The sequence below is a fragment of the Hyposmocoma kahamanoa genome, unplaced genomic scaffold, assembly GCF_003589595.1.
Source record: "Hyposmocoma kahamanoa isolate Upper Pololo Valley unplaced genomic scaffold, ASM358959v1 66, whole genome shotgun sequence".
Lineage (NCBI taxonomy): Eukaryota > Metazoa > Arthropoda > Insecta > Lepidoptera > Cosmopterigidae > Hyposmocoma > Hyposmocoma kahamanoa.
Genome location: NW_020653854.1, coordinates 9,764,715 through 9,780,895, shown reverse-complemented (window position 1 = coordinate 9,780,895; position 16,181 = coordinate 9,764,715). Strand labels below are relative to the sequence as shown.

At 36.6% G+C, this 16,181-nt stretch overlaps 1 protein-coding gene across 2 annotated transcripts in view; it reads left to right on the top strand.

The window, feature by feature from the left end:
• The window catches only part of LOC113231988 (acetylcholinesterase-like), a 138,275-nt gene that overhangs the window by 72,525 nt on the left and 49,569 nt on the right, over positions 1-16,181 (top strand). For both annotated transcript variants that reach the window (XM_026466607.1, XM_026466608.1), the window contains exon 2: positions 6,362-7,674. In XM_026466607.1, coding sequence (XP_026322392.1) covers positions 6,489-7,674 — 1,186 coding nt within the window. In that variant the 5' untranslated portion in view covers positions 6,362-6,488. The remainder of the gene's footprint in view (positions 1-6,361; positions 7,675-16,181) is intronic.

The following is a 16,181-nucleotide window of genomic DNA, read 5'->3' as shown; positions in this document are numbered from 1 at the left end:
ATTATTAATACAAAGATCGAACACTAAGAATAATTCCTTCGATCCGGCTGAATTGAAACTAGCGTCTTCAACATACCACGCCGAAAAATATTTAAAAATCATGGTAGTAAAATATTCAATAAATTTCATATGGCATATATTTGTGTTTTTTTAACAAGCACAACGTTTCAGGCCCCATTACAGGTCCCATGGTCATCGCTGACTGTATACGCGATTAAATTCGAAAATTGTTTCATTTCCTATGTGTAACAATCGCGGAACCCTGACAATCCTCCTCACCTAAGAAATCAAATCACGATTAACCAGATTTAAATTGGTTTATTCAATAAAATCTTTTTATATGTTCCGAGTTGCCAATTATAAAAAAAAATATCCTACTGCAAATAACTTACACGATGTGTTACCATATTACAAATAAGTTTTAGTAGCAGTAGAGCTCCTTGTAAAAGAGTTCATTCAGTGAAGTACTGCCACCTTACCTATTTCTGCCGCCAAGCAGTAATGTCAGCATTACTGTGTTCCGGTTTTGAAGCGTAAGGTTGCTGGTAAAATTATAGGCACTTAAAACTTGTCAACTTATGTCTCAAGGTGACGGGCGCAGTAGCAGTGTCCTTCAGATCTTTGCGATTTGAAGGTCTGAGTGGCACTACAACTGTTATGGACAGGCGTGTAGATACTACACTTGATATTATAAAAAAAAACAATTATTATTAAACACAAATACGATACGATATCATGTTACAAATAACAGTTCTTATTAAAAACAACGATTAATGATATTAAAATACAAATTAAACTGGCCATAAGTATGGAACATACATCGGTATATCTTACCTGGTTATCATAAAAACATAGTATAACATGATAATAGATACACTAAGAACTCTATACGTATGCAAACTATTTCTAAAAAATGTTAAAACTTAGATATTCTACAATAGTTACATGTAAATAAAAAGCAGTACATTATAAAACATTTATCTACACAATTCATTGCTCAAAAAGCACTAAGGAGGTTTTATGTGTTCATAGCGTATTGAGTCCCGATAAAATGGAAGCTATTCTATCGAGAGACCCTTGACCGTTATGAAATGTGCTCTTCATCGTTATCAATTGAGGCCTTCTATATATTTTATATCTTTATGTTGTCGATATTCTTCCTTGTGAGGTTTTGTAATAATGTTTAAATTCTTTGGAGGATATTGCTCATGAAAATCGATTCTAATCAATTTTGATTCCATGTAGTCTATGGTAGGAAGACTTACATTACAATCGGGCTGCAGTGGACCAATGACGTGGACCAATGACGTAACCCACAAAATCTAGCAACACTGAACAGTACACATCCTGTACAGTCATGAATGAGCATTAATAATTAAATATGTCGACGCTGGAAATGTAGACATGTCGTCTTCCTAACGTGCATTTGGAAAATATTTTAAAAAATCTAATTCTACTTTTATTTGTTAAATGGAAAAGCTGAACCTTTCACGTGCGCGAGTACATACTTTATGATATAGTTTGTTTTTTTATTCATTTACATTTGTATTCAGATGTTTTGTTTTTGTTACTCTCAGTTGTCTTGTAAATAGCCGCATATAAATACGTTTCTGAAAATCCCAAAGGATTATCAATCTCTTCTCCTCCTCCCTCTATTCAAAATCACCAGGCAAGCGTCTCGCCAACTCTAGTTTTCCATGTAACAAATAAAATTAGAGTTAGAATTTTTTTTCTTCAAAAAACTACTTTAAATATCTCTTCTGTAATATTTTCCAAAAGCAAGTTAAACGTTTTACCTTTGCAGTGTCGATGTAGTTATAGTATTACGTATAGTTTTTGTATTACGGAATATTTCTTGAAATCTTTTTTATTGATAAAAAAATCGAACGAGCACAAATAAAAATGTCTTCGACCCGATTGGGCTCGAACTAGCGACTGTTGCCTCAACGTGGCTACCGCTCCGCCAACTGAGCTACGGATTGAGCCCACAGATCTTAGGAATTTTTCTATGTGTTTTTTCTTTGTATTGGGCTTAAACAGCTTTTTTTATCGATGAGAACTTATGAAAGTTTTTTCACTCACCGTAGAATCCTTTGCCAAAGTATTGGCCAATTTTAGAGGACCTCTGGATATTATTTGACTTTAAATTCGCTGTTCAAATTTTTATTTATAATATTTGTAACTTTACGCATTGACACACTGCTGTCAAATAGGCTGAGACTACACTTCTCAACTACTACTCGAACACGGTAAATATTAGGATTTTTTGCGATGTTCAAACGTTAAAATTCATTAAAGACAAAACTAAAGCAAACATGCGAAAATATGTTTTAGAAAATATATTTTCTTTATGATACCACGAGACGGGATTAACAGGTCGTGCGCCTGATGGAAAGCGACACGCCTGCCCATAACAGTTGCAGTGCCACTCAGAATTTCAAATCGCAAAGATCGGAGGGATACTGCTACTGCGCCTGTCACCTTGAGACAAAAGTTGTTATTATGTTGTAACACAAACTACCAGAGCAGATGAACGTGTTCATCCTTGCAGCTAAACACAAACCCCGGCGAGTCCATACTCAAGTCCGGGTCCGCCAGAGACGCCCGTGAAGGCGTATCACTAACGGAGGGCTCAGCCCGGACGTCTACCCGCCGTACCCTGGTCTTACCGGGGAGCCCGCAATCTCCCCCCGAACTCGCTGTCTCAGGTCGGTGGATAGGGATATTCAGTGTCTATGGACAATTAAAATCACTTTAAACTGCGCATAACAAAATAATTAATTGGTATAAAATAAACGTCGGATTTATTTCGACCAGACCCTCTTCGCTAGTCAATTTTCAGAGCACACACTTTATTATTCTGCCAAATAGGTTACTTAAGCCCGAAATTAATTGCGTGAAAATGTATTTAATATTTTAAACCGCAGTTTACTTTATGTATAATGAACTCAAATATCTGTGTACAGATTGTAGAATTCTCTTAAAGAGGTGTGAGAAGCTTTCTTAGAAATCTATTCGATAACGCACACACACACACTCAACGCACACACTCAACATAGCCCCGCACTAGGGAAACCCTGTGTCGCGGGTGCTATGGACACACACATAGACAACCACAAATTACACCCAAACTCACGAGAGAAATAAATGTAGGCCATATAAATATTTCTCCCGATTCGATGATGTTAGTGGTCTTAAAGTGAGTTGGACGAATAACCTTGTAAGGTTGGTTCATTTTTTTCCACATTAGTTGGTGAGCTCTGAGAGTCGCTATGATATATTTTAGTTTCAGACTAAGTTTTGTAACCATAATTGGCCAAGAGAGTCACCAACATTCGGCTTGAGCCGATCACAAAAATCCTTATGTCCGAGTAAAAAAGCTGTTGTGAGTATCGCGTCAGGGCGGTCCGAGCGCAAGCGAAGCGCGCAACGTCTTTTTAGCTCTTATTGCGTACACATAAGCTTTCTCTGATCGACTCAAGTCGATTTCGCGTTAATAAGTGTGACAACTCCCTAACGTGTTTATTTTCGTTAACTTGAAGCTTTAAATAATTTGTGAATCACACCACTGCATCCAATGAAAACAAACTAAATTTCCTTCGCCGAATTTCAAGTAAATATGAACAAAATATTTGTGAAGTGAACACCCATACGGTCAATTGAATATTTGTTTTCCGAGACATATTGTGAACCTGGAACAATTTATATGTCCCCGGCGAGCGATCCGATCGTCCGATGAAATAATGATTGCTTTCGATTGCGACCCCAAATCCGGGATCGCCGGGTCGCCTCACTGGGACGTGAATCGATTGTACAAGAGAAGAACTATCTGTTGAACGTTCTCTTGCCATTTTTAGTGAGCTCTAATGTCTATTTACAAAGAGCGATCACTCTTACTACATAGGTATGTATGTTTTCTTATAGGGATCTACTTTCTTAAGTGATAGTCTTGATCAATTCGACGATTGTGTGTGATTGACAAGTGTATTTGTTTACCTATGAACTAAGATTTTTTTTAATTGGAATGCATTTTTTAAGTGTTATGATTGTAGAGTATCACATAAACAAACAGTACAATAATTATTGAGAAGATAAATAATATTTTTAGGAAACTTATTTTGTAAGAAAAAATTCATCGTCTTCAATCCATTTATACATCCCACTTTAGGCACGGGCCTCCTGTCTGGCAATGGTTTAGTCCGCCACCCTGGTCTAATGCGGGTTGGGAACTTGTGAAACTACTTCGATGTGCAGATTTCATCATGATATTTTCCATCACCGAAAAGCTCATGGTACATGTCATTTTGAATTTCGCACATCAATTCTGAAAAACTCATAGGTGCCAGACCGGATTCGAACGCATGGCCTTTGCTTGAGAGGCGGTAGGTCATAATAATTAAGAAACATGCAGATTTTTGTTTCGTACTTATTGAAAATATTACACTGCTCTAAATATTTTCTATTTTAGCTGCGAAAATAAAAAAAATATTTTGCTTCTGCGAAACAGTTTGTATGCTCTGAAATAAATGAAATAATTCTCTCTCTAATCCAAATTCCCAGATTACCCAGATAAAAACTAATTTTGAAAAGTTTGTTCCTGTGTTTGTGTTTTGAAACTGAGACCTCCTCATTGCTAACCGCTGGGCCACCGAGATTTTCAATTCGTTTTCCATTTACAGTCCCTTGCGAGACACGAAGTGTATGAAGAAAAACGACAGTCGGACGGTAATGCTGTGGCATATCTAACTTTATACTTAAAATTTGAATTCCACTGTAATTTTCAAAGTGTGTTGTTGGCTGTACCTTAAGTATGAAAAATTATTACCAGTAGTTAAATGTATCACACCTATGTCAATTCACGCCAATATACATTGTATTTTAACAAAATATTTTACCATTAAGGTTCTGGTTAAAAACATTTTCCTTTTAGCTAATAAAAACACAATGGCAACACCAAAGCACTTAATAGCAGAGAGCCATAGATGTTATTCTATCGCGCATTACGTCGGTCAATCCACTTACGGGCGCTAAGGCTCGGTCCAGGAATTTGATTGTGATTGATTTATCATTTCCACGACAATAAAATCTTTCTTTTTAAATTCTGCTAATGGATATGTTCTGTACGTTACTAATTGCAACTATCACGATCAATGTAGCGACACGTAAGGCATTTGAATCGAGTGTTTCTAATAGTTCCAATATGAATTCAATAGAAAGTAATATTTATATTTATTAAGTTGTACCATAAATATACACTAACTAAATGTTAATTATAGTAGCAGGTAGATACATAAAAAAAGTAAGAAAGTTTATAAATACAAAATTTCATCGAGTGTCGTACCCTGGGGCATCGTGCCCAGAAGGCTGGCAACATTTCCCCTTTGAATTGCTAAACTTATTCTTTGGCGGAAATAACTACCAGCCTTGTGGTCACCGGAGGCATCTATGCGGCGATCCGACAGCTCATTCGCTAGAAGTTTCTCTATGGTCACCAGGGACCCAGGGTTTCAACTGCAAAAGGTACAAAGCTGTGGTACTGAGCAAAATTGGCGTATTTGAGCCTTTTGGGGTTTCCGGCCACTCTGGCCACAGAGCCTGCGCCGCCCACGCTTGTAAGGGCATGGGAGGGGGCTTCAGTGTCCACACATACATTTATGCCCTTTCTAATAATAAGTATTTACGAGTATTAGTCGATTCTTGTCAAATATTATAATTTATAATATTACGCGGTACAGTTCCCTTATGCCGGCCATACACGCTACGGTATATCGGAGAGGTTTACCTGTGCAGGCGTACCTGTGCAGGCAGCCCGAACGTGTGTTGGAACAGACCTGTGCATTTTTGTATACCTGCACAGGTGATCGGCGCAAGATCGAAACTCAATTCTTTTGAGTGATACCGTACGGTGAAACTGTGCGCGTGTGTACTACGGTCGCCTGCGCAGGTCGCACCATGTGATTTCTAATTATGGTATAAGTTAGCGTCGATCGCATCGTACCGCTGTGCGTAATAAAAAATGACGACATCCAATTCAACTAATAAGAAAATACTTGAAAAATCATTGCATCGTCGTCGTCTTCCATCGATGCCATATCGAAATTAACCGAATACCGGATAGTCCCACATACACTACGACAAGAGGTCTACCTGCGCAGGTATGTCCACAGTGCACAAGTGCACAGGTAGTCCTCTCTGGTATACCGTAGCGTGTATGGCCGGCCTTAAGTACCTATATTAAATGCCATTTAAAGCTCTTCCTATCAACAAACTACTTTGTTTTCTTTCTAATCATGATGGTTTCTAGTCACCTTACCTGCGTTTTAATGAATACATTTCTAACCTGTTTGTGTTTCATTTTCAGGTACATTCTGTTGGAACCCGAGTGAAGAGAGAAATGTGTTTCAATAAGAACCTTATTAAGCTGGCGGATTACTTCCGACTGCATTATATGTCGCGTTAAAGTGAAACAAATTACGAAAATCTGCGAAATGATCTGCCATAGCAGAGTTCTATTCACAAAACTTTTATTGTGTTGCTTTGTATCCGGAGTGTGGGGGCGGTCGTGGGCAAATCATCATGATACCACAACATCAACAACGCAAACAACACCCACCACCACACCCACGCCGAAGAATTTCCACAACGACCCACTCGTTGTCGAGACAAAGAGTGGGCTCGTCAAAGGATACGCCAAGACTGTAATGGGCAGAGAAGTACACATCTTCACTGGTATTCCATTCGCTAAACCCCCTATAGGTCCACTTAGGTTTCGAAAACCCGTACCAATTGAACCCTGGCATGGGGTTCTCGAAGCCACTAGTATGCCTAACAGCTGCTATCAAGAAAGGTACGAATACTTCCCTGGATTTGAAGGAGAGGAAATGTGGAATCCTAACACTAATATTTCAGAGGACTGTTTGTATTTAAATATATGGGTGCCTCAACATCTAAGGGTTCGCCACCATCAAGATAAACCTCTTGCAGAGAGGCCAAAAGTGCCAATACTTGTTTGGATATATGGTGGAGGGTATATGAGTGGCACGGCTACTCTCGACCTGTACAAAGCAGACATAATGGCTTCCTCCAGTGATGTGATAGTGGCTTCCATGCAGTATAGAGTTGGTGCTTTTGGATTTTTGTATTTGAATAAATATTTTTCCCCTGGAAGCGAGGAAGCACCCGGTAACATGGGTCTGTGGGATCAACAATTAGCGATACGGTGGATTAAAGAGAACGCTCGGGCGTTTGGTGGAGATCCAGATTTAATAACATTGTTTGGGGAGTCGGCGGGTGGTGGGAGTGTGAGTTTACACATGCTCTCGCCAGAGATGAAGGGATTATTCAAACGCGGTATATTACAATCGGGAACATTGAACGCTCCATGGAGTTGGATGACTGGAGAGCGGGCACAAGTTATTGGGAATGTTTTGGTAGATGACTGTAATTGTAACAGCACCTTATTGGCCGTCGATCCGAGTTTGGTTATGGACTGCATGCGTGGTGTCGATGCTAAGACAATATCGGTTCAGCAATGGAACTCGTATACTGGTATATTAGGGTTTCCATCTGCTCCAACAGTTGACGGTGTCTTTCTCCCCAAGGACCCTGACACTATGATGAAGGAAGGCAATTTTCATAATACAGAAGTGTTGCTTGGGAGCAACCAAGATGAAGGTGAGTGATCCGATTTAAAATTTTTTTTATACAACTAAGTGACGGGACGAAGAAGTCTTGCATCTGGTGGTAACACGCCCAACCCTAACAGTTACAGTGCCACTCAGAGTTTTAAACCACAAAGATCTAAGGGGCACTGTCACTGCGCCCGACACCCTGAGACATAAGTCGGCAAGTCCCATGTGCCTATAATTTCACCAATCATATTATATCAGTAGGTACTAATGGTCATCTACACATATATGAGTATTTGCTTTGTATTTCCTAAACTGAAATTTTCAAATGTTATACATAATATATTTACAAAAAAAATAAACCTAATATAATATAAATAAAAAATAAATAAACGTCATCAAGTTGCTGCGTAGAAAAGTAGCTCTTTATTCCATTTGGAAGTAGACGGACGTTCATTTAAACGACGAAAATTGTTTTATTGCGTGTTAAGGCGGACGCTCATCACCGTAACGGCATAGTTCCGACAAACGCCGCATAGATTTATAGCGATAAAAAATGTCTTTTATGCGGCTACATGAGATCGAGGCCGATTTGCGTCTTGGTACAGGTCTGGTCGACAGAGTCCGCGCCTGCGCAATACGGTATAGACACAACAACAACACGCGCTGTACTAGTACTACCAAGTACTACAGACTCGCCCACGTACAGGGAGTCCCCGCCCCCCATGCCTCCCACCACGGCCACTGTTGCTACGTACCCCCTAGAGAAACCTTCTGCTAACTAGACTCTATTAAAACGTCGTGCCGTAGGGAAATACTGTTCTCTTTAGCAAGTTAGACTAAACTTTTTATTTTTCCTTTTCCGAAGCAAATGCTTGAGACTAGGCGTCGGCGTAATAACGTGGTTTTATTTCTCTGTTACGTTTAAACAAACAAATACCTGCGTAGATAAATAAATAATACACGTGACGCGTTTAAAATCCTTATAGCAACAGGAACACTTATACCATTTTTCCTTCAGGTCAAATATGGCGCACAAAATACGCGACAATTGTTTGCCATTTTTGATTAAACTTTGAAAGTTCTCATCTCTAAAAGTATTGATTGTGACTTGCAATTATCGCCAAATATTCTATAGTTTTATGGAGTATAAATGACGCATTCTACAATTTTTTCACCGAAATAGTGCAAAGATGTCCCAAATATCAATCAAAACATTTACGTAAGCACTTGAAGCATGTCTTCAATCGATAATAGTTTTGAGAAGAACAGTAAATTTGAAATAAAAGTATATGTTAATATAGGAAATGAAACTATTTTTCCGGATTTAAATCGCGTATATTTGTTTTTTCAAACAAACCGACGTTTCGGGCCCTTTACAGGTCCCATGGTCACGGTTGACTGAGGTGGTACAGTCTTCAACCAGTTATGTATGTATACTGTACCACCTCAGTCAACCGTGACCATGGGACCTGTAAAGGGCCCGAAACGTCGGTTTGTTTGAAAAAACAAATATACGCGATTTAAATCCGGAAAAATAGTTTCATTTCCTATGTGTAACAATCGCGAAAACCTAAGAACTCTATATGTTAATATTTGGTAAATTTCAATATTTGGGAGCATCCTATAATCGCAATCTTCGCTCAGACAGCAAATTGACTTTTTAAATTCCTTCTCACCGTACTGGTTTTCTTTCTAATTCATTTACTCTTTAAGCAATACGACTCTGGAACGCTCTACCGCCCCATATTCAAAAAGCGCTGAATAAACTAGCTTTCAAGCAATTAGTCCGCGATTTCATATTGGAGTCTGAATCTACATCCCTATAGTCTGATATTGTTATATATAAATATGTATATTAAATATATATTGTATGTATTATATATTTATGTTTATATAGATTGCATATATAAGTATAGTTAGTCATATAATACTATGTGCTATGTTTATATTGTGTTTAAACTATATATCATAATTATTTATAAACTTCTTCCTATCTGTTTTCATTATCATGTTATGCACCCCTGTTAATGATTTTGAATCCAGTTCTCGGTTGACTGGTAGAGAATGCCTAATGGCATTAAGTCCGCCATTTGTACTGTTTTGTGTGCAATGAAGTTTAAATAAATAAAATAAAATAAACTAATATATTTATTCTTAAACATATTATACAACACACAATACATAAAATATGCAATATCGTTATCCATAAGATAAACAAACAAAGATCATGTTCGAACATTTTACTGCAGTCAAAGTCTGTCCTGAGGGTGCTATTGCGTCGTATATATTCATCCCACATTCAATTCCTAGCAACAACTGCTGAGGTCATAGGAATACTTTTTATAAATGTAAATTCGTGAAAACCACACAAATTGTTTAAATTCATCTATAAATTAACTGTTACTTGACCATAGCAGGGAGTCACAGATTTTCATGTCAGCATGGATAGCAGAATTTATTTCATTACTGGTGCAGAAAATAACACGTGTACTTTGAATATAAAACATATTTAATGCACAAATAAATAATGAAGATCAAGTGCGGGTAGTTAGAAAAACTCGCACGGCTAAAAGATGCTGACACCCGCCTCTTCAGTGCCTTCGAGACCATGGACGTTGCAATACGTCCGAAACGTCTATTTATACGTGAGTCCCGAATTAAAAATCAAATAATAATACGTGTGTTTTCTGTTTATTTTTAATAATTAAATGTTGATTATTAGTATCTGGCTTTAAACTTATCCAATGACATGATTCAGCGTAAGAAAAATATAAAAACAAAACTGAAAACCCCATTACTATTTATACAATTTTTTTCAATTTATACTCTGTTGTATTTCCGGACACAAAAACATTATTTGAATTTTGGTCCTCTTTTCTTGTAATGTTTTTACAAGAATGGTACCTATGTATTTCAGCGAGAGTACCTCGTAAGAATAAAACGTCGTACCCTTTCCATCTACGAAAACTAGTCTTGAGCCAAGATTTCAACCTTACGTTATTGGCATTCACGAATTCGCACGAAGCGTTTTTCTTTCTCTTATCGTATGGAGTTATTTGCGCATTGATCTGTTCTTCAACAAATATATATAACGTGGCTTCTTTCAAGGTGCGAGTGAACAGGCACTTTCTAGACAAGCCTACTCACGCTCCATCTTTAATCATATCGTCAATTACCATCAAGCGAGGTTGTTGTAGAACCTTTGCTTTGTTGTAGAATATTTTATAAAAAAAGAAACTTTTACATTAAGACTTTTGAAATTTTTTGTCTGTACTTAGTACCTATGTATGTAAGAGACGTAAGATTGAGAAGGGTGTGGACTCGTAGCTAGAGAAAAAGGCTGTGTTTTAGGAGACAGGTATTTTATTACTAGGTTCAGATGTATGGAGTGGTTTTTCACGGTAATGGAAAATGTTTTAACGGTCGGTAATGTACCTTTGTTCTGGTAGGTCCAAATAAATTATGTGATCAAATTAAATTTGGGTTTGTTTTAGATAATGAACAGCTTATTTAGTTCATACAGAAATAACTAACGTTATTTTATTTTATACGGTATAATAACAGATAACAGACTACAAATATTTCTTTTTTTTTTTGTAAAAAATAAGTGCACGTTTGACCTCCATCTCAATTCTCACCTGATGGAAATTGGTGATGAAGACGTCGATATAGCATGCACATCTAATTAATGCCTATTTACTCTCGCTTTGAATAGGTCTGAGTTAGACTTACCTATTACATATGTAACATTATAAATTTGATATCCAATTATAATTGTACATAACATTCATATTAGGAAAATATAAAATAATAATAATATAAATAAATATATAATAATATAAAAGGAAAGACGTTAAACAAAATAGGGCCGCTATTTTTTACTTATACTAGTGTACATTTTGAAGCACTTAATACTACAGAAAAATGTCATGGTGGGATGCTATTATACGATCGATTTGTGAAACATTGTTTTTTGTAAGAGGTGCGTATCCCACAGCTGAGCAGCTGTGGGATACGCACGGAGCGAGTAGGTACTCTAAAATACAGGTCGCACTTGACTACTATCATAGTAATATCTCAAAAATTGCATTATATTATATTTTACCTCAATTTTGCGTTATATAAATAATTTATCTCCAAAATTTCGCTATATTGATGTGTCATTCATATACGATTTAATTTCAAAATGACGTGACAACTGTCGCTTTGAAACTAAATAGGTAATATTAATATAAATTAAAGCCATTTTGAGATGATACTATGTTAGTTGTCATGTACGAGGTAATCGATCAGCTGAGAATTCAGGGTACAATCAACAATTTCATGCAAAGTATATAGGTCTGACATTTGCCTACGATCCTCGAGACTAATCATGTTGAATTTGCGTAAGCGATCGGTGTAATTAGACAGCTAACGTTGTCGTCCGTATTTTGCACTTAAACATCTCAAGAATCAAAGTTGATCTAGTGTTACGGAGGATTAAAGATAACAACCTACATACACACATCAAAAAAAGTTTGCGATCACTTTTAAAACTTGAAATATTTTTTAATTTCTAAAAATATTTCAAAAACCTCTTTAGTGATACTATTATTTGTTTTTAATTTTAATTATTTGTTTAATGTTGTACTTTTAACAAAAAACTATTTATTACATATTTCTTAATAATATTTCCACATATTAAAAATATGTTAAGTTTTCAAACTGATCGCAAACTTTTTTTGATGTGTGTAGGTTGTTAAGCACATGCTTTATTGCATATGAAGTCTTAATGGGGCCTAAACGAAAGCACTGCATCAAACATGACACCCAAGTCCCTCCCAACGCTTCCGATACACCACTGTTAATGCTGTAAGCATAATTCAATGGCTTTTTGTTTCTGGTGAAAGTGAAGCTCACACTTTTTTGCATTCAGAGTAATGCAGCTGTTGTTGCACAATTTGTTATTATGTCAAGATTGAATTGAACAGCCAAACAATCCTTCAAGTAATTCATTCGACACAAAATTTTGATGGCGTCAGCGTATGCCAGACATGCACACTTAATCATGTTCAAAAGGTCATTAATGAAAGCTATGAACAATAGAGGGCCAAGACTTGATCCTTGAGGCACACATGATAGCGCATGGATTAGAATAGACTCAAATTCACTCAAAATAAATCACACTCAAGTCACTCAGTCAACCGTGACCATGGGACCTGTAAAGGGCCCGAAACGTCGGTTTGTTTGAAAAAACAAATATACGCGATTTAAATCCGGAAAAATAGTTTCATTCCTATGTGTAACAATCGCGAAAACCTAAGAACTCGATAAATTGTATTAGCTTTTTAATTACGGAATACAAGTAACGTGAATATAATATGATAACACAATATGTGTAGGTTTTAGGGAATGAACAGCTTATTTAGTGCATACAGAAATACGTAACGTAATTGTACTAGCTTTTTAATTACGGACTGTAAGTAAGGTGAAATATAACATTAGTGTGATGGATGAGACAAAAAACAAGTACAAATATTAGGTTTATATTTACATATACTGTACAGATTTTTACAGCATTGACATCCGTATCGTACCCGATATTCTCTAGAGAACTCATGAATCTCGCAACAGCGCAAAAGCAGTAAAAGAAGGAGGAAGAAACGATACGTATTTAAATTTTCCGAGAGCTTCCCACTGTCTCTTGCCGTGAATCAGGCTCGCAATCAACCATTTCAAATGCAGGAATTGTGATTTCATTTACCTTTGAAGTCGGAATAAATTAATACGAATTAGAAAATGTGATGTAATTTCGCTTGAGTTAGGTATAATTCATTATTTCGAAATTTCATTTCATTTGGATAACCTCGTAACTTCGATAAAGAGGGAATTAAGTGTTTACAATTATCATTAGTAATACCATGTTATGAGTTGTGGTTTATTCATTGAATTATAATAAATAATTAGTTAGATGTAATTTGGACGTACAAGAGTTTGAAGAAAAATAACGAATTTAATAGAATATTCTCGAAAGTCGATAAAGCACACTAGCTACAATACAACAGCAATGCACACACGGTAGTTTAATGAAGGTCAAACACAACACTGTCGTTCGGCTTATCGTGACGATAGCCACAGACGAAACTTGACCTCTGGCCTTATGAGAATAAATGTGAAATTAGGGTTGCCATTCGTCTGCGTGTCTAGGGGATTTTGCTGTTATTTGAGATTATGCAGGATATCTTTTGAAAATTATTATGACTCTTCGCTTCTTTTCCAGGAAATTCTTACATTATGAAAGAAATTATCATGGATACTCGTTTTTCTTTGTTGTTCTTTGGGAATAGAACAAAGTTTTAAATAGTGGAAAATTCGACCTAAGTCAAGGACAACTAAAAGTATTGTTTTAAGTTCTACGAGGTTGTAAGGTTGTTAATTACATAGCTCGTTGATTTTGCCATGATAAGTATAGGATGACGTAGATTACTAGCTCGTTTGTCAGGACTCCAACAGTCCATTATGTCAAAGTTCAGAGTTCATTGAAATTGGACCATCTACGTGTCTGTACTGTCTGTACCCTGAATGTGTTCAAAGTGGTTTCGTGGCAGGTCGCATTTTGTCGACTGCATTCGACAGGACATGATTGCTTTAGATCTTGTCGGGTCATTTGCTGATTAATTATGAGCTCCACCTCAAGGTAGTGGTACTATCAATAGCATTATGTCGGTGACAAATGCAAACCATCGTTTGAGTGACGAATCATTTCATCATGCGCTTTTCTCTTGGTATTAGCTTTTTTCTACGTAAATTTTAAATTTTCCCTTCTTTCGGAATAGATGATGAAAAGCAGGTATTCTAAATTAAAATTACTACAGTTATAGTAATTAAAATTAAAAGTAATTTAGCTGAAGTTTCCTTTTATAATTTGATTAACAGAAGCGATTAATCGATAATGTTATTAATAGAAGAAATCTAATTATTGACAATAACTTCTTTTTAACCGTTACGGAACAGATTTTATTTTCGGTAAAATATCCTTGATAGAAACAATAAATTTTCCCTTAGATAGGTATTCAATGTCGAAGAAAACAAGTTTGAAAACACCTGCTCTTTACCACGAGTTTTCGGGATTTTTTTGTCTGAAATTCGCTTTTTGCTTTCACCTTATATTTCCTGAAATATTAGTGGTAATGTTAAGTTGTATAAATCCACGTTACTTAGAAAACAAATTACTCGATATTTTTACAGTTTTAAGAAGTACAAGTAAGAACAAGTAAGGTACACTTCTTACATTGTATGTAATTCTATGTATCTATGTAAATCTCAGAAGATGTAAGAACAACTTGGTATCAATACTTAGGTTTGCGACATAGAACTATAATTATCTACGACGAACATGGTGGAGTTATTGAATCCTGGAATCCAGACGTAATTCTAAATCTTGTCGTCTCTACCCCGTCGTATAAAATACAAATATATAAGACTACTCTGTAGCAGTAGTGGATAAACAATGGCACTAACAAGCAAGCAGCTTGTCGGTTTGTTGCCCCGATTAGGACGCGGCATCTAGTTCGTTAGACTCGCTTGTCTTATACATATATAGCATAATATAGCTTCGCGAGGTGTAGATGAAATGTAAATGTACTTTCGAATTGTACACTCAAGTTTTATAGAAGAGAAAAAGAAATGTTAGTCCAATTACCTTACTCATATTCATTAACAGTTATATTTACCTTATTCTATGTAACAAATTTTCAAAAAGGTTCATTTCTGATTAGGCAGTATTGGTTTCAGTTTAATTTAAAAGAGCAGCAATTGTGTAGAGAACAAAACGAACGATGTAGCATACACATCTAAATAATGCCTATTTATTCTCGCTTTGAAAAGTTCTAAGTTATAGCGTTTAGGGAATAAGTCCGCAGATAGGGAACTCTACTCTCTAGCCGCTCGCCACATAACTGTGGGAGCGATACTCTTCGTGCGAATCCTGGGAATATCCACAACATAGGGGTGGAACCCCAGCCCACGTCTAGTTCCCCGATGATGGAAAGGGGAAGGCGGAATCAAATTATACAATTCCATCACACACTCTCCGTGATATGTCCTGTAGAATACTAACTAATACCGAGTCACCTGTAAGCCTATCATCTATAGGATAATACTATTGATATGAAATATAATGCTCCATTTTGTCTTTAAATTATGAGAACCCCGAAAATGTAAACGTTATATGGTAAGCAATTTTCAATTTTTCGTTGTCTTGGGCACAAAAGAAAATTTTTGCAGGGAAATTTTTCATGCTTTTTTGTTAGAACCTTTTAGAAAATGATATTGATAACCCAGAAATGCTCATGCCCTAATCCCACAGGAGGTGTAGGCCTCTGCCTACCGTGTGAGCAAAGTGGCGTTCCGTGGTCTCTACCATGGAACGCCACTTTGCTCTATCCTAACACAACTCTCGAGTCTCACATATATCAACTACCCTTTTCATACAACTTCTTTTATTCTTGTTACTTCGGATCCCAGCTTTTTTGAGGACATCACTGATCTGACCAATGTAAGTACTTCTGA